The sequence below is a fragment of the Montipora foliosa genome, chromosome 4 (assembly GCF_036669935.1).
Source record: "Montipora foliosa isolate CH-2021 chromosome 4, ASM3666993v2, whole genome shotgun sequence".
Classification (NCBI taxonomy): domain Eukaryota; kingdom Metazoa; phylum Cnidaria; class Anthozoa; order Scleractinia; family Acroporidae; genus Montipora; species Montipora foliosa.
Window position 1 is genome coordinate 16083271 of NC_090872.1, and position 26874 is coordinate 16110144.

General features: G+C 38.5%; 2 protein-coding genes and 1 pseudogene across 9 annotated transcripts in view; all 3 read left to right on the forward strand.

Moving 5' to 3' along the window:
- LOC138001052 (uncharacterized) overlaps nt 1–5347 on the forward strand; it is a 23596-nt pseudogene extending 18249 nt beyond the window's left edge.
- A 1435-nt stretch (nt 5348–6782) lies between these two features.
- LOC138000030 (neuronal acetylcholine receptor subunit alpha-7-like) lies at nt 6783–20313 on the forward strand. Of its 2 annotated transcripts, none has more exons than XM_068846152.1 (9): nt 6783–6926; nt 11451–11548; nt 12242–12378; nt 15024–15068; nt 16392–16501; nt 16662–16812; nt 17691–17837; nt 18124–18382; nt 18606–20313. In XM_068846152.1, exons 2-9 carry the CDS (start codon nt 11452–11454, stop codon nt 19214–19216), a joined length of 1557 nt encoding a protein of 518 aa, XP_068702253.1. In that variant the 5' UTR covers nt 6783–6926; nt 11451; the 3' UTR covers nt 19217–20313. The 2 variants fall into 2 exon arrangements, with proteins under 2 accessions (XP_068702253.1, XP_068702254.1); XM_068846153.1 differs by lacking the exon at nt 6783–6926 and adding an exon at nt 10442–10755.
- A 3562-nt stretch (nt 20314–23875) lies between these two features.
- Nucleotides 23876–26874, forward strand: part of LOC138000028 (neuronal acetylcholine receptor subunit alpha-7-like) — a 41391-nt gene continuing 38392 nt past the window's right edge. For 4 of the 7 annotated variants that reach the window (XR_011123053.1, XR_011123049.1, XR_011123047.1 and 1 more), the window contains exon 1: nt 23876–24064. The gene's annotated coding sequence lies outside the window, so the exon portion shown is untranslated. Of the gene's footprint in view, nt 24065–25512; nt 25618–26874 lie in introns of those variants that run through there. The other 3 variants (XR_011123052.1, XR_011123048.1, XR_011123050.1) reach the window with 3 other exon arrangements.

Consider the following 26874-nt stretch of genomic DNA (forward strand, 5'->3'; position numbering starts at 1 on the left):
ATTTTTTGTCCTAGACGGTGCCAAAAACACACCTTTTTTAAGAAGACAACGCAATCAAATCTTTCGATTATATTTGCGAGCTTGAAACTTTAAATTTTCTAATTTGCGACCCCGTGCCGAAGCGAAAAACAAGAGTCACGCGTCAATTCAACATCGATTGCGACAACATCATGATTGTTCTTGCCTTTTGAAGGTTTTGGAACGGTTTCATAATCATTCCTCGATTCACTATGCCAGCCTATGCTTGTAAACAAAGTATTAGCTCTTAAAAGAGAGCCCGCCACTCGCTCTTTCAGTGAGTTCTGGGAACCTAAACAAAAAAATATCCGTCAATGACCTATGACCTATACTTTTCACGCGTTCTGCCTTGAGTTAACCTTGGTGATTCAGCAAGTACTATTCAGACTACGTTCCAACTCCAAGAAGTTTTTGTCCTAGAGATATCCAGATTGTATAGTATTTAATTACTGGGAAAACAGTTTACCTCAGTGTGTCCCTAAACCTCGGTGGGGGTTGATATATACTTCCATTTCGGTGAATGCCTTGTTTAATTTAGAACTGAGAAGTTTATCAAGGCTACCCAAAACAGCTTGGCTTATTCTATTACCAAATTGTGTGGACAGTTAAAGCTTGTCTGATGTCATTTACGTTAAAAACGAGATCAAATTTCGTATCTCCAGCAGTCAAAACTGCATGAGATGATAGAGACTTTGATGCCAAACTCTATTTAATCAGGGATACCTCACTTTCTCATCCATTCGTTGCTTTTAGACGTTCGGTTAACTTGTTGTCAACACCTGGCTCCGTGGTCATGCAAGCTTTTGAATGGCTCTAAGTCCTTCAATTGCTCCCGCCTCAAACAAATAAGTACTATCCTAATCGTAGTGACACTATACCTGTGTTTTTTCCTTGCATCATTCAGAGACTCCAGTTTATGAACCAATAGGATGTTTTTAGATCGTGGTATCTCACCTCGTCCTATGCCACTGCTTCTTAAAGATTTCCGTCCAGACATGAATTGGAATGACATAGCTTCTGTGATCGAGAAGTGTGCAAGTTTGGCGCATAAAAAAAGCCTCAGGTAAAACGGACTAATTTGTGATTGCTGCGCCTCTCTAAACCTTACTTCACTGGTATCCTTAAGAACCTGATTGCGCTGTGTGTAAATAAAGCTTGCCAGGATTCGAAGCCGTGCGAGCTCTAAGTGATGGTATACGGTTGTTCTGATTAGAGTGCTAGGTCACCTATTTTTAGCTGCACTTCTAAATACCCAACTCAGGTTAGTGTCCCGTCACTTGGAATTTTGCAGAATGATTTGTGAATATATTGTTGCCTTTAATGACTAAGTTGTTCCAGGAGAGCAATCAGCAAAGAACACATTTCATAACACAGGGCGTTAGAAATCGATAGAAATCGATAGAAATCGATCATCGGAAACTAATCGATTACTCGATATTACTCGATAATATTCGATAATTGTTCATCGATTAGCTAAAATAATCGATAAATATCGATAATCACAAGATTTGACTGGTTTACTCGGCCGAGAGAACAGGTCAACTCAGACTTAAGTAAGGGTTTTGTCTTACCGTAAAACCTTTCCCGTTCCTGGCCATTAAATCGATATAAATCGATGGAAATCGATTGAAATCGAACTGTAATTACCAAAGTCGATAAAATCACAAAAAAACTCTGCTATCGATTTTTATCGATTTTCGATATTAATCGATTAATCATTATCGAAAAATATCGATTACGATCGATTTCATCGAGTATCGAAATTATCGATTTGTAATGACAGGGCTGAAGTGACGTATGACAGGAGCGCATGAGTAGGAGCTTTCCTCTCCTATACAAGCCCTATGAGTCAACCTTTGCTCGTATCTTTCTATTTTTAGAACGCCATGAGTTCTTCGGCTCTGCACACACTGTTTAGAATGGCCAATCAGAATAAAGTTATTGTGGAACAAAGACAAAAGTAGCACAAACAATGTATGCAAATTGTGCAAATTGATGTAAATTGTTGTAAATGTGAGTTTCCTGTTGAAAGATTAGTTCTAAAAAATCGAAAGATAGGCGCAAAAGTTGACTCAAGGATATAATGCATTGGGAGGCTCCTAGTCATGGGCTCCTGCGTATGAGGCATGTGAAATACCGGTGAGCATTGCACAACTAGCACACGTACTGAGAAAATACAGACACTCAGCAAATTCTTAATACATTTGAATAGATCTTTTTTTCTCTCTTGAAATCAGCTACTTTGGGTTAAAATACTATGGCGAGTGTTGGTCTGGGGAAACTGCTGGCCAAACATATAGTCGTGACGGACCATCGGATTCCTGCATTAAAGGAGTGGGTCAGAGGTCAAGTTACTTTGTGTACAAATTTTTCGACTACGGAGACAAATGTAAGGATTTTATAAGAGTTCCTACCTGGTTAATTCACTTTGTTAATTTCATTTACAACAAAGGTAAAGAGCGATAATGTAGGTAATAATTATTTAAGTTTTAAATTTCAAACTGAACACGAGTGCTACTTTCGCATAGTCCACGGATAATTTGTTATCGTTATTTGCACAATGCCTTAAGCTGTGTCGTACCAAAGCTTCAGCATTCGGGCCCTCGCCGCCTATCGATCTCTCTACTCAGCACAAATCTCATAAAACACCTCTTTTACCCCACAAACATTTGCATAGGCATAGTTTTTTAATTCTCTTGGGACATCTTCATGTCCCAGGAGAAATTGCAAACAGTGATTGTGGTATTTGTGCAAGAACCCTTAAGGACCTAACCCTCACCGATCACAAGTCATCGTGTCACAAATAATATTCGCTACCAACCAACACTTAAGAAACGAAGAAGTTGACTGATGGCGAAATGTGCTAATGGCGAAATAAACTGTACCCCAAATGAAAGAAGCAATAAAATGCGAATTAGTAAAAGTTAACTGTCGCAACTTTCAATCAGTGAGAATACGTTTTCGTTTCTGATGGAGAGAGAGTGGCGAGAGAGTAATGGCCAGTCCCTAAAAGCAGAAATGTAAACGAATTGCACTGCCGATTAACTCGGAAACGTATTCTCAGCAATCCCGCTTTCCATTGTTGTTACTCAGACACGTTTTTCTCTTTCAACCAGCTCCCGGTTGTAAGGGCACATGGAATGGTCAAAGCGGTAATTGTTTCTTGGTGATGGCAAACGACAGCTTAGCAACAAGGAATGAGATAACTGTCAACTGCCTCAAAAATGGAGGACATCCTGCGAAAGCGGGAAATAAAAATGTCATGCAGTTGGTCGAGCAGTTCTTGTACTTTCTGAAGATGAATGTGAAGTCAAGCTTTTTGCGATGTTTGGTTATTGGTGACGTAAATGCAAGCTCTTATTCAACACTACCTTCTATCAATGGGCTCTCCATCGGCAACGTCACACTTACATGCGCTGTGAGAGAAAGCAATAGTTGGAAAATACAACTATGCAACGGAAGTAATTGCCATCGTTTATGCATCGCTCCAAGAGGTATTTACATATCGATTTTTTTTCCTCAGGAAACTCTCCAGTGATTGTTAAAGGGAACTGTCATGCTAAATTTTAAATTGTTGTTTTTAGGTCAAAACCTAAATCAGTACTTTAGCTCACACGTTCAGCATTCCTGACAACCCACTGAGAAGATATGAAATGTACTTTATGGCACAAAGAGCTCTGATTTGTATTGAATTTTTGGTGACGTTATGAAGACATTGTCTCCAAACTTGCAAAAACTGGCCAGTTTTTTCAAGTTTCATGCCCTTTCCATCCTCTCCATCCTTGGCCGCAAACAACAAAGAATAGCTTCATTGGTCTTCATTGATGCAAAGACGTCTTTTAGTGTTTTGAATTTTGACTAAAATATCGTGACACTGCCCCTTTAAGCTTGTTAAGCTAATAGCCCTTTTCACGGTTAGTTTTTCTGATTTGCATTACAATGTAATCTAACGTTGGTGCGAGGCAATTTCGGGTTAAAACTACAAAATAGCCCGAAATTGCCTCACATACATTCTAGATTACATTGTAATGCAAATGAGAAAAACTAACCTTGAAAAGGGCTATTGGTTGAATATGCTATGCTATGCTTATACATTTCATATCTTGGCCGTTATGAGAGATCAACACGCAGCACAAGACTTCGTACATGTACTAGACGCATGTCATCCGTCCATTCAGTTTACTATGGAGTTATCCTTGGATGGGAAATTTCCGTTTCTTAGTATTTTGTTGGAGAAACGAGGAAATCGAATAATGACCAGCGTACATAGGAAGCCCACTAATAAAGGACTCCTTCTACATTATCAAAGCCATCAAGACAACCGATACAAGAAATCGTTGTTAGTAACAATGATCCAGAGAGCCCACAGCCTCTCCTCGACTAATGAATGATCTGTTCAATAAAGAGTGCAATGAAATTAAAACTACTAGTTTCAAAAGCTGCAATACCCAACTGAGCTTATAGAAAATACCATCAAAAATTTCCAAAAATCTCTTAGCAATAGTTCTACCACCACTCGTGGTGTTCAAGATAGCTCGATCAGAATAGTAGAACAATCGTGACTGTCACTTAACCGCACTGAACCATTTCTTGATTTAATTTATACAACAATTTTTGTACTTATATGCGGCTTATAATTTATTCTTTCACTTGACAATGACATCTCGACGATGTCGAAACGTTGTGCTAACCTTTTAGCGTTTATCTTTTTGATTAATATAGTTTCAAAGTCTAAGTTTATTGATGTAACAGCCCTCTTGAATTTGTTTCGTCAATTTATTATTTCTTTGTCGCAAATTCTTATTTCAGAAATAAACCCAGCGACGGGAACATTCGTACAACTTGCTACAGATGCCTCCATAGTTGGCCATGTCATTAAAAGTTTACTTGTTTATGACATGGTTACTTGTGCGCGTGAATGCCTAATGTATATAAATTGTTTGTCCATTAATTACGAGTACAAAACGACGACCAGCCGAGAGTTCCGAGAATTGGGGATGATATGCGAGTTGAACGACGACACAAGTAGTGATGTGCCTATTCATCAACGTTTTGGCTTCAAGTATTACGAAAGATTTAACGCCAACTCCTTATATTATAGAGATAGATAGTCACTCAGGGATAGACAACAGAAAAAGAAAACATTTGCTTTTTATCATTTTCTGTCTCAACCAAAGAGGGAAGAAAGCGTCAAGAAATTAAAATTATAGGTACGGGTGCATGTGCGTCCTCAAAGTCCAGTAATCCGGTCAGTGGCAGAATTTATTTCTCCTGAATTTGTAAAGGTAAAAAGCACAAGTTTGGTCAAATAAAGCAAACAAAGCATTTCTTTCAATTTCATCTATTAAATGATTGATATATTAAAAGTAAATATATTGGTAGCTTTGTGTACTTTTAAATATTGATGCCACGGCAACATTAGCATGACACAAACACCATAACAATCATTGAAACTGTTCCCTCTTATTCGAATTCTCTTTCCCCATCCTATAATAATAGCTCTACTAATTATCCAATATAAAAAAATACCGTAATACTCTTTGTTTGTCCCTCCAAAGGTTTGCATAAGCATTGTTTCCAGTTTCTGTTGGGACCATTATAAGTCCCAAGAGAAAACAAAATGGTATTTTTTATATTGGCAGATTGGGTTTAGAGTTAGGGTAACAAATCAACTGAAATCAGAAAAAATCAGAAAAAGTCAAATGAAATCAAATCAAATCTTCATTTGTTTGCTACCAGTTGCTTTTACTTCTCCCTATTAATTTGCCGTGAAGATAAATAATATAATAAAGTTAAACATTTTTTCCTGTGTAACTTCAATTAATCAGTACCTACACTAAATCAATCGTTCTTAGGATTTATCACATTGATATGCTGAAAATCGTGGCTTGCACACAAGATTGTCCTTTGAGAAAGTTATTATCGTTTTTATTTCGACTCAAAGAAGGTCGGGAATGAAAACAACATTTCCAGTAGGTGCTATTCTGATCAGATTTCACTACGAGTCCCTAAAACTGACTTCCTCAGTGGCGCATAAGAAACCCCAACCCTAACCCGCCTAACCCTAACCCTTTGGCTCAAAGAAACCACCAAAATTTCCTGGAACAGATCATCTACTACTGTCTTAATTGTGAACGCACTTAAATTTGGGTCCTTGTTCCCTTATTTTGCTTTTAATTCAAAGAGGTTTCGTCTTAGTAAGACGTAACTGGAATCATTGTGAATTGAGATTTGTATTTACTTCGTCATCCAACTACTGGAGAAGATATTGGTCCAGTGTAGTACATTTCAGTTGTAACAGTAATCAATTCTTTTAAGCCATGTTGTTTCCCATTAAACTGCCAATGTTACATTTCAGTTCTTTTTATACAATAAAGTCTACTCTATCATATCCTCAGTGACTTTTGTAAAGAACCAATCAAACAGCGAACATTTTGTGAACAAATTGTCAATAGTACCCTGCCTGTCAATCCAGACACTGTTCGGTTTTTAATTAAATCTTATCTTGGTCTTACAAAATCTGAAGAAGTTTAGAGACACCTTATAAAAGCATTTTAAAAAGTCTAAACTGTAATTGTATTCTCAAATTTTGAAACTCAGCTTCCTTTATTTTACACGACATTGTTGGCCTTCATTCTGAAATAATTTACCTCCCATATTTGTTCATGACAAAACTGCGAGACCGCAAACAATAAAGTCATTGTAATAGGACGGAAACATTAATTACAAATAGCATTCAAATTTTAATGAAATTTCCCAACTAGAGTCTTGATTTTTTTGCTTACGTTCATTTTGCAAAGCGCTTCGGAACGTCTTCTGATTCTGAAAAAAAGTCGCACGTAATTCGTCAGTTTGCCGATCACGGATCATGTTTTCCATTTGCATTTTTAGAGCAAAAGCTTTCAAAGGTATGTACAATGTTTATTTGTCTTAAAAGTGCTGTTTCTGTTTTTGTGAATAAATTTGACGAACTTATATCTTAAATGAGTAATAGGATAGTTGTAAAAATGTTTAAAGTTTTTCGTTGATTACATGGGAGCCTAGTAACGAAAATTCGATTCGCCAGCAACCGACGCTAGCTTTTTTTTACAGAAAACCGTGAATCTTTTAGGAAGACCATTTACGGTTTAAGGAAGGAGTACTCATGCTTTGCATGGGTTCGATTAAGTCAATAACAGCTGTTAGAAGAAGTCTCTCCTTTGGAATATTTTTATTTATCGAAAGCTTCTGAAAAACAGTGAAATGACCGGTGCTTTCTTAAACCTAAATGAATCTCTAAGAATGGCATTCACTCCAACAGAGAAATTGTACTGGGAAATAGTTCTTATCTTTTAATGGAAAATAAGATTAAAAAGGATGGGTAATATCTTGATGCCTCTATTTTAAAGGGGTAATAATCCGGGTCTAATACAATAAGAATTTGGAGAAGTATTCTATAATATTTTTGCCAAAGGCTGGGAATCTGTCATCCCGTCCGCAAATGTGAATGCCGTCTTTATATTATCTGTGTATAAATTTATAGTTACCAGTTTTCTACCAATTTCCTTTTTTTTTTCATTTGGGGAGTCTTCGAGTCTTATGATTTTCATTTGAGCTAAAACATTTTTACACTGCTTAATAAATGTTAAAATAGTTCGCGCCCTTTACGTTTCCTAACCATGATAATTCCTTTGCGCTCAATTCACACGTAGGTTTGTCAATAGGGAAGGGAATAGGAACGTTTCTGATCACTTCCGCGCATTATTTTTCACTTTTGTAATTAAATGTTTCTTTAGCAAGCTTGCACATTAATTTGCCTAACCATAACCCTGATTAACAGCTTGAAGGAATATGATCAGAAGGTTTGTTTGTAATCCAGTGCCCCCTGGAAGCACGGGATGGATTAACGTTTCATAATTGAAAAAGTGAATAGCAATCTTGGATAGCGGCTAAGGCCCCTCGACCCAATGACTTTGGTGGCGACATTTGGTTTTTTTGATACAAACCTCTTACTTTTCCAAAGCTAGCCGTAGTTCACATGACAACAACGCGATCTACATATTAAAGCACTAAATGTTTTTGCATATATACAAACTTATATCCTCTTGGGCAAGGTCACGTAAAATAGAGCTATGTGGTACCATGACGAATTCAGTAAAAATCGGTTGTTGTTTGGTTTTAATAACGGTGCTGATTTATCTTTCCCTTACTGTGACAAGGATCGAGCATGGAAGACCTTTGTTTCCTTTTTGGAGTAAAAGAGGCAAAATATACCGGGCGAGATATGGCAGCTGATATTTTATAAATTTCGCTGATAGTATGCTTTCAAAGAGCACAGATCAAAATAATTATTTAAATTAGTCCTTTTTGAACTCCCTTTCAGTAAATGCTTTTTCATTAACACATGAAAAGATCAATGGCTAGCACTGACAGTGCCAAGTTGCCAAAGGACATTTTTAATTTAAAAATTATTAGACAACGATCGTAAACTGAAGTCGTCTATAAATAAAGTTTGTCTGTTTTCTTTTTCAAGAAACCTACCCATTTTTGTTTTGCCATTGATTAGGGTTATCTTCACTGAACGGTTTTGTTTATGAATCTGATAAACCTTGCGGCAAAAAAACGGCCAACATTGAGGAAAATCGAGAATTTTTTATGCAAACGAAATTTAATATTTATCAGAGAACCCGGCGAGGGTTCGTCTAATAGCAGTATTAGCTTGGCGCCGTCACGTCCCATAAAAATACATTAGGTACTGTGGGCAAATTACATTAAAGACCGACTTAAGCAAGTGGTGCATGGTTTTCTCAGGAACGTGCATCCAGGCACCAAATTTGGAGCCAAAATGAATTGCGTAGGTAGGGTTAACGAGCTATGAATATATACAACAGAAACGTAGCTGCAGCTGAATGGATTGCTTGTAACCGTTAAAGGAAAGTTGAACAAGTGACCAATAACGCTAGAATGACCTCCAAGAACGCTTTCAGTGGCGAAGGGGGTGGAGGTTTTGAGGTTTCTTAAATTACTTTTCGCAGCTCATGGTCAACTAGCCCACGAACGTCAATTCAGTCAATTCCAGCAGTGCCCATTCCCCCCCCTCCCGGGCTAACCCCCGGGCATTAGCATTTTTTTTTAATGGGCAAATTCCCTGGGGTGAGGACACATAAGCTGTCTAAATGCCCCGGGGTGGGGACGAAGAAAGAGGGCAAATACCCCGCCCCCGGGATCGAAATAGCCGTATTCACGTCGGTGATCGTTTTTTGATAAACCAAATATAGTTCACCTTGTCGCTCTGAAGAATTAAGACATTTTAAATGATGATGAATCGTATTTTAAGCTCGCAAGATTTGTCTTGAAGATCGCATATCATTTGAACTCGCAAACCTTCTGTATTTTAACTCCATGAAAATTTTAAAAATTGCTAGGCTAGTTTTGAATGCGAAATGCGAAGTAGTCGTGTTTACGCAGTCTTCACGTCAGTGATTGTTTCGTGATATAAGTTCACCTCGTCGCTTTTATATATTCATATGCTTACAAGTATAAATGAAGAAATACCTAAAATTGAGAAAGCATACCTTTAAAAACATCCACAAGTTTTTCGAGTCCGTGACGGACAAGCCAGTCTTTAACGAAGGCCTTGTCTTTTCCGATAAACTCTTTCATGTTAATTCGAAAACACGTGTGTCAAATGCCCGGGGATCGCCCCTGGGTAGGCTAATGCCCAGCCCCCGGGCCGTGATAAAATTGCGAATGCCCCACCCCCGGGACTGACAACTTGAGCAAATTCCCCGCGGTTGCCCGGGGAGGGGGGGATGGGCACCGCTGGAATTGATTGTTGCATTAAGTAGACGACCGCTGGAAATCACAGGTGGCCCAAACTCTGTGTTGTATTTTGAATTTAGAGGGCTAGTATGGCGAGTTTTAGTCGATACAAATCAGGAGGCTTAATAAATGAAATAAGGTGAAATAAGGTAATTTGATGCCATTCTGTCTATGCTATTTCGAGAGATATCCTCAACCGAAGACCTATCTCTAAAAGAGAGAGAAGGTAGAAAACGCTGATCACCAGTCGATTGGCCAAGCGAACCAAGAAATCGAGCCAAAAAATGTAGCCAAAATCCTTCAATCCGCCTCAAACTCGGCCAGCGATATGTTCGAAGATTCTATCGAACATCTATTCAAGAAAATAATCTCGATATCCACTCTGCGAAGGAAAAATTGCCACAAAATTTCAATTTCGCCTAGTGTCAGCATCTTTGTGACGATCAGCCGAGCGCCCAAACGGTGAGCTGGTGACAAGTCACCGCTCCCTTTATAGTACAAATCTTTCTCTCCACCCCTCCGCGGACTTGAGGAGTGTGAGCTTTCATTCAAGGAATTTTGTCAAGTCCGGGGAGTGGTAGAGGGAAAGATTTGTACTATAAAGAGAGACTTGTCACCAATTGATCGTTTGGGTTCACAGCTGATCGTCACGAGAATGATGACAGAAGGCGGAATTGAAATTTTGTGGCCATTTTTCCTTCGTAGAGTGGATATCGAGACTATTTTCTTGAACAGATGTTCGACAGAATCTTCGAATAAGTCGCTGGCCGAGTTTGAAGCGGATTGATTTCTCGGTTCGCTTGACCGATCGACTGGTGAGCGTTTCCTACCTCCTCTCTCTTTTAGAGATAGATCTTCGGTTGAGGATATTTCTCGAAATAGAGGACAGAATGGCACCAAATTACCAAAAAACTATCACCAAAAGACAACAGACAAGTAAGTACAACATAAGCTAAGTGTTTATTTCTTTTACTAAGCCTACTGATTTGTATCGACTAAAACTTGCCATGGAAGCTCTCTAATTTCGAAACACAACACAGAGCTTAGGCCACCTGTGCGTAAATACGCCTGCGTTCGCAGGTTAATGTACATGATTCTATTCCAAGTTCTTTTGCAGCTTATGGAGGGAAAAGATGTTTACTTATTGCAGCGCCTTTTTTTTCAATTTTCGGTGCCAAGTAAGACTTCTTTTGTTCTTAAAAGGCCAATGCTAACATGTTTCCTCTGACACGCTGACGTTGACGTCCATGTGAGAAAAAAAAACAATTCAAGTTGATCGTCCTCTTAAGACCAAATCTTTCTCATGTTTCAAATTTTCAATTCAGGAAAAAGTATTTTAAGGAAGACGAATGATCGTTTATAGAAGTCCTCCTCCCTCAAACCTCCGGCAGTCAGCACACCTGGACTAGAACACATTTAAATTATTTGTAATAAATAATTACTAAGTTGTTCAGCTGACGCTGAGAAAAGTAATGGGTTGGCATCACTGCTTTATTCACGTCGAATAATTTATTTAGGTGCTACGACGTCGACGTCCGGTTTGGTTGTGAGTGTAGCAACTCGTAAAAATACCGAGGTATTCTTGAGGCGGATCACAGTAGTGGATTAATAACCATTTTATTTCTTCGTAGCATGATTACCACAAACGAGACTCACATGATAATGAAATTGGTTTGTTTCACCTCAGTCAGCCTGTTTTGGATCTTTGTTTTATCTTCCCAGGCATCAGGTTAGAGATTTTAAAGGGTGTGAAGTTTATTTGGTGTACCTTTAAACGAGCTCAACAAAAGGTCCCAGAATATCTCCTCTTTGAAGAAGAATCTTTGCATTGTAGCTGTGTGAGTGACCGTTGCTCATGCTTTGCTCAGTTACTTTCTTTAGACTTATTTGTGTGTCATTCGGTTTGAAGCCAAATACTACCACTAGTCACCTGATATGCAAGATCGATTTCAAACTTAACAACAGAACCATGCCGGGATATGCACTTTTCAGATGATTTTCTGGGCAACGTTCTACAGGCTTCATCGGATTCCTAGGTGACAAGAATATGCGGCTCTAATTCGGACATTAAAGACCTGAAAGATCACTTTCTGCTGATCAGGCTGTATCTTCCCCATTTAATGTCCTCAGAGAGGCAGACAAACTCTGGTTTGTCCACCCCATGATACTGCTGGCATTTTCTGTAAATAAAGGAAGAGTAATTCGTCATTTAATTGCTATCACAATAACTGTCTGTTTACTATGAGCAGAGGAAACAGAAACTACATGTATTTTGTAATTTATATATCCAGGCTCGAAATGACCAAACACAATTTTAAAGGGCCCCCATCTGACAGTTTCAATTACTGAGAAGGCAAAAAAACACTGGTAACTGCTTAATATTTATTCGGGATTCACAATTTATACTCTTTAAATTTTTAAGGATCTGTTTCTAGTTCACAACAACGGATCCTCGAGACCTTGCTCGCACAGCCACATGATTCGGATGCAATGCCTTGGGATAAATCAAAAGCCGTACTTGTATCGTATGGTGCCAAACTTGTTAGGATAATCGACTTGGTAATATATTTTGTATCTTTTCCTTAATCAAGAGTAAGTATATACATGTATTTCTTTTAATGTACCAGTCAAATCGAAGCTTCAACATACCCCCCCTGGCAACCTCTCGGGCAGCATTTAAATTTGTGGAAACGTTTTGTTCAAATCCCCCCTCCCCGGGCCAAAAAGCTGTTCAAATGCCTCATCATAGGTCCATTTCAGGTGATCAAATGGCCCCACCCCGGTATGTATATGGATTATCACCTCCGTTCTCGGATGCAAATTTTGTTGCTCTCAAGTGCAGACCGGGAGCGATTTCAATGCGATTTTACAGCGATTTGTTTCCACGATAAACCGCGATTTGGGTGCAACTCAAGGAAGCACAGTAACTTAAAACAGCAGTTTCGCTACAGCGCAGGCGCATACGCTTTGTTTTCAAAGCGGCTAATTTTTGCGTTGACTCACCTATTGTTCTACTTTTTGAACTGAGCATAAGTCTAGAGCCAATTTAATAAAAAAAGATAAAATTGAAACACAAATATTGATAAACGAGTCATTGAATTGCTCTGTCATCTTTGTCTTTACCGCCTGCAACGACGCCGCTCTCTTGTCGTGCCCTCTATAATTCGCGAGCTCAAACGGAAGAAAACATTTCCCGTGCACGGACAGTGATGTCTCCCATATATTTATACTAATCATCTCTAATGGAGAAAGGAAACTTGGCAATGAATTGTGGTTGTGTGAAGACAAGTTAAAAGGGAAAACAGCTCACTCCCGGTTGCCGTCCGCGTCTCAAACACGCGCGTGCTTAAGCTCCTTATTATATAACATGGATAATTTGCGACAATTCAGTCTGTGCCGCTTCTTCATTGTAGCTCCACGAACGGTTTTTTGGCCGCTTTTTCTTCGCCATGACGCTGCGTGACAAAACCTCCCGAGGGGTCCCTAATGATTCAACATATAGAAAAATCACAGCAAAATTTGCAAGTTTCGAGCAAGTTTAAAACCCTTGCGATATCGCGGCGTCAAATCGCTGTGAAATCGTATTGAGATCGCACCAGGTTGTAACTTGCGATTTTTAAAATTAAAAACAAAATACAAATGCAAGGCTGGTTGTACGGCTGTGAAGATATATACTTTTTTGTTTAAAGTACTACTATGATCAAAAAATCACTTCCTTTTTTTCTTCACATTTTGAAAGAGTGATCGCTTAAAATTTGACTGGCAAAATCTTGAGCTTTGATTTTTATCCAAAAGCTGTTTACTTCGAATGTAAGGTTTGGATTTCACGGCCCGCCGATACTCACGTTCAGAACTGACCGATTGGATCTCAGAGAGTTGGATCAAGGGAAAAGTGACGTCATTGACTCACTAACCTAAAATTTCATCATGTAAACGCAGCTTGTTATGTATGCAAAAACACGACTGTAAAAGTCGGAAAGCCCCAAACTCACGTGCTGCATATTAATTCAACCATCGAGTCTGTGACGTCATTTTCTCCTCGATTCAGCTCTCACAAAATATTAAAGTTAGTAACGACGGACAATTTAAATAGGAAACTTCCAGTTAAGATAAACCGCTATATTTTTTAAATGAAGGCTTAAAAGTTGGGTCGCTTAGTGTTTAGTTAACATAGTTTTGAAATCCAAAGAAAAAGAAAAAAAATGACATTTTGGGGATAGTAGCACTTTAAAATAGTTCGTTAGGAACGGCCTGACTTCTTTAGGGAGCCGGTTAAAAAGTCAGGCCGTGCCTGACGAAATATTGGTTAACACAAAAATATGTATTCTCACAGCCTTACAACGAGCCTTGCATTACAATTTTGTTCTTAATCTACAAATTATTCGCTGGTTAGATCTCCCAAGATCCTGCACTTGTACTTTGTTCAGCTGGTCCGTGCATAAAAAAATGCCAACAAGTGGATTTTTAACGATAAAAATAAACGGTAAAAATGAATGGTAAAATTGAAACAGTGAATAGGAAACTCAAAGAAAGTTACAGGAAACTCAACACTGGACAACTTCTGGGGAAAACTGCAATTGCCCTGAGCGAGATTTGAACCCACGTCCCCCTGATCACTAGTCGGGTGTGATGACCACTACACTCTCAGGACAACCATGCTGGCAACCTGGCTGATTAATCAATTAATGTGTGACATTTACGTGGGACTCCCTAAGGGCCAGTTTTTCTGTGTGATAACGCTGGATCAACATGTGATTCACAGGCGGACAAGGGTAATTATTGTAAAGAGTCAGTTAAGTAGATCCCTTGAGCCAACAACGTATCACCTCAAGGAGGATCGCAAATGGATTCACAGTAGAAAAACTGGCCCTTAGGGAGTCCCACGTAAATGCCACAGATTAAGTGATTAATCAGCCATGTTGCCAGCATGGTTGTCCCGATTGGAAATTAAGAGTAGGTCTTAACATTTGAATAAAAAACATTTCATAGACGAGGCAGTCAAATTGGTTCGTGCGCTTCATCAAAACACTATCTAACCCTAACATGTAGATTGTTTTTTGTTAATTGTAACTTGAGCGCGACAAAAACAAACGGACCTTTAACGGGTTAAGTTGAAGGACTAGGTGCTGCGCTTCTTCCAATTGATTGAATTCTTGACTGGGTTAGGTAATAGACTCTACGCTGATTTCTTTGTTTACCTTTAGAAAGAACGAGATAACACAATTCGCTCACAGTGGTGGATTTACCAGGTATAAAGAAAATTAATGATTATGTGCAAAATTTTGTATTGCTTTATTTGTTTCTGCAAAGACTCAAGCTAACGTATCCGATAAACAAAAGGGATTTTATGCACTAGTCAATTGAAACCACCGCCCCCCACCCCGCCCGGAACGTAGCGGCTGATGCAACATTTGTATAGTGTTACATTTTAAACTTTCCCCGCCCCTCGGGTGAAACTTGAGTGCTACAATCCCCACTGCCATGGCCCCTGCGTGTAACTAGAAGATTTTGCCAAGTTCATATTAAAAATGATTGTTTTGCATCGCTGAAAAACGCGTTAGCTGCCCAGGTCTTCACCACATCATTGCAATTGCTAGTAGAATCGTTCGGAAATGAAATGAGATTCCTGAAACGTTCTGCAATGCAAGTTTAAGATTCAAAGCTAGACAATCTGAACAGATTAGTCTGTGCTGTATTAAACAAATTTTCCTTTAAAAGGCCATAAAACGGTCAGGAAGCACAGGAAAGAACAATCTTAGCCTTTTTTTCTTCAAATGGCATTGCACGGCCTTTACGGATGCCGTTCGATTACTTCTAAGCGACAACTTCTCTTCATTTCCACAGAACTGTAGAAAGTTCTGTGGAAATGAAGAGACAAAAACGTACAGCCTTACTTAACTATGCAAATAAGCGTTCGCCCTTCTTTATAACAAGTGGTGAATAGATGAGTAAAAGTGATTTTATAGCTTACCTTCTCTGTGGTCTCTGCCATGTTGACGCTGGAACGTTTTTGATGCTTGGATCCAGTCCCACTCTGTCAAGGATAGCGTTACAAGCCCCGCAAAACATCCCCCGGGGGGGGGGGGGGGAACGGGGACGTGGTTTCAATTGACTAGTGCATTACGATGAAGACGTAAGATGGAAGCTATACCAATGGAAATAAAATAGTTCCGTAAGAATACTTTTCGGGCGATGCTTATTTATAAATTGGAACTTTTCCTAACTTTTTCTTTTCCAAAATTTTCATACTTTCATGTTGTACAACAGTACCAAAATTCATTTAGGTCTTATTTTCATCGACGAACGAGCTCGATTCCTACTGCGGTTAGTGGGATTCAAAAAGGCTGGACCATACAGCTGCATAACCATCTCCCCATAGAGCATGCAATACCGATTTCATATTACCGTGGTGCGTAGATCGCAAGAATATTCACCTTATCATCTTCCTGGACTAGTAAGACCTTTCACAGCAAAGTTTAAAATAAAGAGAAACCGACTTTGAAGAAAAATTGTTCACAATTTGTAACGTACCCTTATTGCCAAGTCTAAATAATCCGTCATCCTCCCTTTAGCTTTGGTTGAATCCTGATTTGGCTTGGAGCCAAGCAGATTTTAATAACACCAATGTTATTCACTTGAGTCCAAAGAGGATCTGGACACCAGACATTGTTTTATATAACAGGTGAGGTACAAATTGTTCTATCTGACTAACGCAAACATCTTTACTGAGAATTTCAATTGCCCTCTAACTCTTTCGCGGCGTATCGGATGACGATGAAATGCCCTGTATTCTTATAATTTTTTGAATCATTAAATAAACATCCTCTGTGGTTCTCCGGCAGTGCTGATGACAATGATGAACTTGGAGGTGGGACTGAGAAGTACAAGACCAAAATAGCTGTCAACTCAAGTGGTTTCTGTACGTGGATGGCGCCAGCAATCTTCAAGAGCACGTGTGACATCAACACTGAATATTTTCCTTTTGACGACCAGGCGAGTTATGCTGTAGTTTCAGATTTCATTTCGCATCCGATGATTTCGTTAACACCCTCAGACTGTAAAATTAATTGTAAAATTCATTAATAATTCATAAGAGTTATGACCAATCAATAGGCAGTATTTGAGTCATATGTGCACCTCTGTAAACCCCAATACAAATCAACTGTCTGAAAGCAAGGGGAGGGATTAAATTGTATTAACTTTTAATACAGACACCTACTCAGCTAATTAGTATTCATTAACTTTTGATACAGATCTTTACTGATTAAAATGCAAAACACAATGGAGATACTTTCATCATGAGTTTAATTTGATTTAACCGTTTCCAGCTGCGCTTTACTGTTCACTCTTGTGTTCTGCCAGGCAGTAAAAGCGTTCACCGCCCATTTTGTATTGTATTTCGTATTTTTAGGTACCGTTTCAGACAACAAGGCAACTTCTTCCTTCTCAGACTTCTCAGTCTTCGGAGAAGGAAACCGTCCGGTCGTCATAATCCCGCTTCATCAGTGACTGAAAACTATTAGTTTAGTTTCATTGTTGTCCCAGGAACTCTCTCCTCTGGGACCTACAATGTTTTGGCATGAATGAATGTCCAATTACAATTAAACGCCCATACAGATCGGACGCGAATATTTTATCTACTACATAGATACTCACTCAAAAGCTAGAGAATTTATGTTATGCAAAAAAATAGTGTCCAATTGTTTACGTTTGCACCTTTTGGAGTTCATTTAACAAAAACTAACGGCGACACTGGTACCTTCGATTGTCGAATGTAATTTCTTAATCACATCCATTTAATATTAACCTGTCCTTTCCCTTTATGCTCAGATGAAATCTTGAAATCCTTCCTTTTTTTCTGAACCTGTCAGGTTTGCACGCTTACGTTTGCCTCATGGGCGTTTGACGGCAGCAAATTGGACTTAACGATAGAGGAGTCAGAGACTGGAGTCAAGGAAGACATATATCAGAACAACAATGAATGGGAAATGATGAAAGTTTCCGTCAAGAGAGAGAAGGTTCGCGATGCAATATTTCAACAGCCCCTGTCTTGTTATTGAAAGTTGTAACAGTTTAAACTTGAATGATATTTTAATGAAGTTTGAAAATTCGACCAATTTCCGGCAATCAAAAACCTGTTTCGAAGCCGAGGTTGGAGACAAGTCGTTAGTTGCCGTTTGTCCCAACATGTGTTAGTCAGGTTTATTCTATCATACCAACCTGACAAAAGGTAACCAAAATACTTCCGTTGAAAGCCTTTTACTTACTACAACTATTAATTTTGCTTCTCTCTGCCTTGCATAGTTTAAATACAGCTGTTGCAATCACCCGTACCCGACTGTGATTTTGACTGTGCACTTGAGAAGGCGTTACCATTTTTACATGGTAAACTTAGTGATTCCCTGTTCACTGATAGCTGTAATGGTGCTGCTGTCCTTTATTTTACCGCCACAATCTGGAGAGAGGATCGGCCTCGGAATCACCGTGCTAATGGCCATGGCAATTTTCCAGGAGCTGACGTCAAGTAAACTTCCAGCGGACTCCAGGTTCATTCCGTTGCTAGGTAAGTCATTTGACATTGTGTATGTAGTAAGCAATGAGGGGATATATTTCGAATTTGTAATTGCATTAATTGAATTTTCGTTTCAGAAATCCTATGTTTTGTCTAAAAACTACTCTTTAAGCGATCATAAATAAGCCCGCTCGCACCATGTTTGCACTCAAAAGTGTCTATGATTACTTGGAAGCTGTTTAGATTAGTAAGCAAAATATTTCGTTCTTTTCAGCTCAGTACTATTCAACTGCTATTACAGAGATCGGACTGGCTTTATTTGCTACTTGCGTCATTCTCAACTTTTATTACAAGGAAGACGTTATGCCAAACTGGCTGAAAATCTTCATGTTCCGTGTCCTTGGACCTATGGTTAGAATAAAGTATAAGTACAAACTATCAAATGAAGCTAACAAGAATAGCTGCAACCATTCCCTGCTTGAGGACAACTGCGAATTAGCAGAACGTACCGGGAATCACTTTTCAGAGCCTTGCAAAAGTGGAAAGAAATGCACCATCGACGAAGCCCGTTGCGGAGAAAATGGCCACAGTGGATCTTGCCGTGAGAATGACCGGCGTTTATCCACACAGCGTAATCGAAGAAGGACACAAAGCTCTCTCCCCGAGACTCCCATTTTAAATGACCACTTGAGTGACAATTATTCTGACAAATATACTGATGAGGAATCCTTTGGAATTCAAACTAGCAGTCATCTCAAAGACTGGCAAACGGCAGCGAAGATAATTGACCGGGTGGTTCTCTTTCTGGGGCTTCTCATCAGTATTGCCACGTTTCTTGCAATTTTCCTACAGGCACCAAGAGTTCGGGAAATGTTTTATGTGTAGTTTTACTATCGTTATTACCTGGCTTGTCACTTGCACTTGTCGCTTACAGAATATAAAAACGTTTCAAAGATTTGACAGCGTTGACTAGCAACCAAAAATAAATTTGTTCGTTTATCATACTGCTAACGGCCGTTTGTTAAATGACATATTTTCTAGGCTCCGTTAGAATAAAGACAAATATGTTATCGCTAGAGCTGGATAAATAATCTAAAGATAAATCAGCCTAATGCTGGAATGTCTTAGCTTCGTCAGATTTGCAGAGAATTGCTCACGTCTATACCACCCAAAACAATTGATTAGATTTCAGTCCACACAAAGCGGAAGAGTGATCGATGAAAATTAGGCATGGTCAAGTCCGAGGGAAGTAATTTTGTGAGCTCGGAAAATACTCCTCAATATGCATTGTCATTGCCTAAGTTGATTTCCCACTTATATCCCTATGCAGGAATAGTCCATAATACGGTTTTCCTTCGAAATAAAATTACAGTTATCGGGTCACACACTGTTTTACATCTGAGTATAAAACTGATGAAACGGTCGAAGACCGAGTTCTTGTCAGGGTTAACGTTTTCTTGAAGCCATCAACTCCGGACCAGGAAAGTGGTCAAAAAATGCTTTAACTTTGTGTTGTGGTAGGAGAATTGATTAACATATTGATTTAGTTTATAATTACTTCACGGCCTACCAATCATAAGATTAAGGAAACAGGATGTCTAGATAAAGTCGATAAATAAGGATAAAAGAATTTATCATTCCCCTCATTTTTCACTTGCCTGCGAAGAGCGCCTGCTCACAAGCTAAACTGATTATACTGTTTAAAGCTATGGAACTTACGTTTGCAAAGAATGTCTGTTTATTATATAAAAAAGAATGGAAAAAGTAAAATATCACATTTAAAATCCTTTGCGCCACAGATGCAAGGACAAACTTACATAAACATAGATACAGTCTGATTTTAGTTGATTAAATGGTTCAAAGTTCCTTACTACCAGTTAGGTGTTTGAGCACATCATCATAACTCACTGTTGTTGACTAGTTGGTGGTAGTAGGACATTTTTAGTCACAAGACATTGAAATTAAACACCTCTTTGACTTTGTCTGTGCGTGGGCCTTTCCCTTTCCTTATGTTATAACGTCCGGCTTAGCTTCTAACAAAGTAAAAAAAAACCTAAATGATTCGTGAGGATGAAAATGAAAATAGAAACGACTTTTTGTTAAAAAACGACCGAGATGATCACTGCATGATTGAACTCCGGCCGGAGGCACCAAAAACCTAAAATCGCATGAGCAAAATCAAGAGATTATGAAGGTAAGAGAAGTAATCCCTCATACTGGCCCTATTCCCATCGTAATCCCTCTTAGGTTATTTTTAGATCTCCTGCGAGATCCGGTATTCCCACGAGGGTTAACTGATAGCCAATCACATGTCCTCATTTTTACCAATGTTGACAGCTTGACGAATTCCCACGCAATGATTCGCGTTGTTCGCGATTTACCATCAAACAAAAATGGCGGAGGATGTTGAGACAAACGCGTATATACATTTTATGGACGAACGTGACTTGTTGACTACAGAGTTAAGCGATTTCAATGACTTATGTTTTGAAACCTGCATCTTGGAAGGAACGAGTTATGTAACCGACAGGATTTTGTACAGAATGGCAAATGGAAGACTATAGTCGATAAGTACGATCTCTCTGACTTTAATAAACGCATTCTCGGTTTCCTTTGCGGGATTAAAATATGATGACTTAATTCCTATATGGTGATAAAGTAGACAGATAGAGCTCTATAACAGTACCAAACATGAAAGGAAAACTTGAATCATGCGTCCGATAAAAATTTTTGAACCCGTGTTATCGGATTCAAGTGAACTTGCAAAGTACGTATGTTAAATATAGCTGTCTCCTTAAAAAAAGATTTAAAAATCTTTTTTTAAGGAGACAGTTCCGTATATGGCACAACCTTGAATGTGGTACCATTGAAAACTAGACAATTAAGCGATTTCAGTTACAGATGTTTGAAACCTGTATCTTGGAAAGATCGAGTTTTGTAAGCGACAGAATTTTGTGAACATTGGCAATTTGCAGACTACACTGAGTCAACAAGTAATTTATCGCTGACTTGGTAAACGCTTTCTTGATTTTCTTCGCGGGATTAAAATATGACGACTTAATTCTTAGATATTCATAAATTAGACCGATATCAGACAAACTAACCCTTAATCTCAATAAAACAAATTTCGTAATTTTTCGCCCTTATCAAAAACGCCTTTCATTTCTTCCTACAATATGTCTAGATAGCAGCAACAATATAGATATTCGTATAAACATAACAACTTTCTTTAATTTTCCAGACATGTTTCGACGGTACATCCGTCATCTTCAGTGTTACATATTTTGAAATCGCCGTTGAATTTAAAGCGCGCGCGATCTTACAAACTTCGTTACATTGCGTTGTCAATATTGCGTATTAAATCAAAACAGAACAAAAGAAAAATTTAAATGAGTGACGCTTAGTTCCTTACAGGGAGAGAGTCAGGTTAATGTGTTTCACCTGCTGGTTGAGATCGGGCTTCTCCCATTTTATATACATGGATTCCTTAAGCTTCACTTGGTACTTAGTGGCTGCAGAGTCCAGGATCTCGAAGCAATCCTGTGTGCAGGATGCCTTACAAGACTCTGAACTCTGCAGATGTTTAAAAACGTTCGAAGATCTGTCTGAAAGTAAGTGCTCGCGCACTCGTGTGGAGAAGTGTCGGCTGGTTTCACCAACATAACAAGCATTACAACTTGCACACGAAAATTTATAGACCACACGCGTGCGAAGCCCTACAGGGACAGCATCTTTCACATTAAAAAGACTCCTGACTTTGAAAGTAGTGAAGACTAACCTTATATCAATAGGTTTACATAACCGATTAGCAAGTTTGCGTATACACCTCTGTGCCGTGACTGAGAAGTGCCCAACGTAAGGGATTTTAAAGAAAAACTTAGGTGTTTCCTGGGGCTCGATTCCTGAATGAGACTGTGTTTTCCCTCCCTTGACTGCTGTCTGAATATATTTAGAAATATATTTGTTGATAAGGTTTTCAGGGAAGAGATTCCTCCGCAGAATGACAGACAATTTTTGAAGATCAGTATGGAACCCCATCCAAGTGTTGTTTATCTTAAAAGTTCTATCAATCAAGGTTTTGATTAACCCCAGTTTGTAGGTAAAGGGGCAAAAACTCAGATAACTGGTGAGCAAACCTGTGAAAGTTTTTTTCCGGTAAACGGTGGTTACACTTTGGTGCGGGTCAGTGTTATTGATTAGAACATCTAGGAAAGGTAGAACATGGTCTTCTTCTTTTACTGATTATCCTGGCCCGCCTCGATTAGCACTGCTACCTGCGGAGCCAGGGGAATAAGGACTTATTGTCAAATAATAAAATATTGTTGTTGTTGTTGTTGTTGTTGTTGTTGTTTGACATGAAAGGAAAACTTGAACAGACAGTGCGATAAAAATGTATGAACACGTGGTATCGGATGGAAGTCAATTTGCAAAGCGCGCATGTTAAATATACCTGTATCTTCGTACATCGGACAGTGTTGAAATTGGTATCACTGTAAACAACACAGTTAAGCGATTTGAATGATATATCTTTGCATCTTGTATCTTGAAAGTAACGAGTTTTATAGGCGACAGAATTTTGTACACAATGAAATATCGCGGACTACAGTCACCCAAGTAACATATTCCTGACTTGGTCAACGCGTTCTCGATTTTCTTAGCGGACTTAAACTATGGTGACTTAATTCTATGATATACATAAGTTAGACAGCTAACGCTTTCAAACAGTACTACACATGACAGGAAATTTCAATTGACCCGCGCGATAAAGATTTTTAAAACCGTACAACGTGCAACGCACGCGTAAAATATAGCTCCCTCTTTCAAAATTATTTAACACGGTTTCCTTCGTTAGACAGTCGTAAAATTGGTATCAGAGTGTACAGTTAACCGATTTCCATGATATATGATTGCAAACTGTATCTTGACAGGGACGAGTTTTGTAAGCGACAGAATTTTGTAGACGATGAGAAAGTGCGCACTAAAATGGACAAGTAACGCAATGCAACGAAGGTAAACATATCTGCATCTGTCAAAATTATTTAACACGGTTTGATAGATTGGAAATTCTTCAAATTGGTGTCACTGTAAACTAGACAGTTAAGCAATTCCAAGGATGCATGTTTCAAACTTGTATCTTGCAGACAATGAATTTTATCAGGCCATGCAACTCAATTTTGAAAACGGAGAATGACATCGCACAGAATTTGCTGCACTTTCCCTCCTCCACGAATCTTCCACGTAACGCGCGTGGTAACATTATCCGCGGGAAAATTGTTATCATCTAAAAATAACCTAAGAGGGATTACGATGGGAATAGGGCCAATATGAGGGATTACTTCTCTTACCTTCATGGTCTCTTGGCAAAATATAATAATTGGGCTTTTGGCGGATATTGATTTTGACTTCTGGAGATACCTCAAAGCTATATTATTTCTTTCAGCATACATAATATTCAATTTTAATTTGTTTTGTAATCTGTTATGAGAATAATTACAGTGGTCGGTTGTCAATCTAAAATGACGCAAGGACGTCACACATTCACTATGATGTCAAAGGAAGTTGAAGAGGTGACAAATTGGAACGATTTGAAGAGCCTTTTGTTGACGGTTTCCAAAGAAAATACAGCAACTCCTGTTGATCGGTGATTGAAGAATTTTCTTAAAAGCATCTCATGTCTTAAAGGTTTTTAATTTGAGGGATAAGCTGTTTTCTACTTAGCATCGTTTTTCGGAGGTAAGCTTCACTGTTATCTTTTGACTTAAATTTTTGTGGCACGTTTTCCTTCACTCGGCCGAGTTCTTGTTTCCCGAAATCAAGATATTCAGTAACACTCAAAATTTCGAAATGTAAGAGATGTCCTGTGAATTGAAAGCGACTCAATCTCTCCTTCTCACGACAGGTAAATACCGCAAGTGAATTCTGAACCCGTCATGGCCAATAACCATTTTAGAATAATCAAAGGCAGTGCACATGTTGTTTGAAAGGTTATTAAAATTAGAGGTTGCACCAACTGCGCGAAAACCCATTTTTCTGTCAAATACAAAAACAATTAAGTAAAAAACTCTGTATAATCAAACTCTGTCTAACAGCGGGACAGAAATAGCTCAAGTTAGTCTGACAAGCAATTCCCCTTTCTGAATGACTCAGCTATTATGTCATTGGTCACAAGAAAACATTCCGCAGAAAGATTTTTTAAAAATCAGCAAAATACTTCATTCCATTAAATCAAACATTTGCTAAAAGTTAATTTATTAAACGGACCACCGCAGGAGGATTAATTCTTATTAACTGTAGAAAATGTTTTATATTCTGTACGATAAAGTCTTATCAGTGAAGAACTGATTGATTGAAATGAAAAGGATAACAAAACATATTCTTCCAGGCGGGTAACACCCCACACCACGGACAAAGCGAAAAGCGCCTCGAGATCTAAGATCGTTCCCGGTTTTCCGAAATTGTGCATAATCAAAATTAATAAACGAGAAAACTTAAACGTCTCACAGTGGATGAAAGATGAAATGCTTATCCGGAAAGATTATCCACATTATACTAAAAACATTGAGCCACGCTCGAAAACACTTGAATTCACCGTAATCCTTACTTTCTTTAATCAATAAATTACTGGAAGGAAAGTAGAACATTTTCATTTCATTTCTCCGTTGACTGTTGGGGCTTATTGTTTCAATTCCCGAACGGATTCGTATTAAGAGTAATTCCTGTTTAACCTTGATTTTTCTGAACTGAATGCATAAATCAGGAACAATGCTAATTCATAACCCCTTATAAGCTCAAATCTTGGTGTACACAATTCCTGACAATTGAGGACTAAAAAGAAAAAAAAAAAGAAAATAGAAAGGTATAATATAACAGAATAATATTCATTTTGTATTTATTTTGCGTTTTGCATTTTATTTGCGAATCAACTAAAACCAATTATTTAACTAAGATTTAATTTATTCAATCTTCGTATTGAGAAACAAATGGTCGGCTAAAATTCTGACATTAAATACCTTTTACTTTATTGCCGGAAAAAGTGTTTTTTTTCTTTGAAAGCTACTTCTTTGTTAGTGAGGATTAAAACAAAATAGTAAAATCAGGTATATTTAGATGACTAATGGCAATGCATTATTTATTTGGTCTCGCCATGATCAATAATAATTCGTTCCTTAGACCGCAAAATGAAACGTAATACACAGCGGCGGTCAGTGAGTTGCTTGCTTACAGCAACCGCCGGTTTTCTTAACCTGAGCCACAGAGCGTAAAAGTCATTGCTTCAGTATTCAAAGGTAAAGGTTCCAGAACGCGATAGCTTAAAATGGACAAACTCAACGTAAAATTCACGAATAATAGAGAGATTTAGCATAACTTTTACTTGACACGCGAACGGCTAAAGTGATCACGCGAACATGATTTTCCCGCCATTTTCTACGCCGTCGCCGGCTGCGACTTGCCGTTTCTACGTGAAAGTAGGCATTTTCGCTTTTGCCGTATACGTGAAACTTTTATTCTCGTTTTCTTCTACGTAAGCAGTTGTCTGCGGAATGATCCCAAAACCATTTTCCGGTATGCCAAAAGAGGAAACATTAGTTCTTCATGTTATAAATCGTTCATAACTGACTCCTTGCATCAATTTTCTTTATGAACTCACCTTGACTCTCTGTTGACCGACAAAACAGCTTCATCGAAACTCGCAAAATTTGACGGGTAAGGGTTCTCATTTTACATAGCATCTTTCTCTCCAAACAATGTTTAAAAAGACACCGAGTTTTTATTTTTGCCTTTTATTAACTTAATATTCGAGTTCCCGTGGGTCACAACCTTCTCTCCATTTTACCTGAAACGTGAAGGGGCAAAAGCCGACGTTTGCCGTTTCACGTAAACGTGATGCCAAATATCTCTAATATCAGTGGAAATTACCTGATCCTCAGTCAATATATAACGTATGACCAGCTGCCGTGATAACGAATACGTCTGACTCATCATTCCGATAAAACTCAATCGGATTTCAGCTTTAACGCTTTGGCCATCTTCAACAACAGAATTTCTTGTCACTGCACTTTTCATTTATCTCGAGAAATGCCTGAACAATAAATATATTTAGAGTTCACGCGGCCTGCATTAAAACGACAGTCCCTGTTAGTGGGAATTCTCAATTTATTTATTTATGCTAGCTCAGTCATATTTTAGACACTGAAAGGCTTCATATTTTAATTTTGAGAAAGACTTTTTTATTATGTATGCATGCCAATTCTAAAGTTTAACTAATGGCATCATTATCTCCATTTGATGTCCAAAGCCATACCTCTTCTTTACCGGGACAATGGATATTTCTCGTAACGATTTTCCGCATAAATTTTAACGACTCACTAGTGAAAAAACTTTTCCCCAGCTGACGATTTTCAAACCGAAATCATGCAAGACGTTTAAAAGAATGGCCAAAGAAACAACTTCCAATAATGAATTGTCAGTTTGGTCAGGAATGGAATGGAATCGTGTATTCCACTTCTCTCAACAGCTCACCCCCCACTGTTTATATTTGTGAA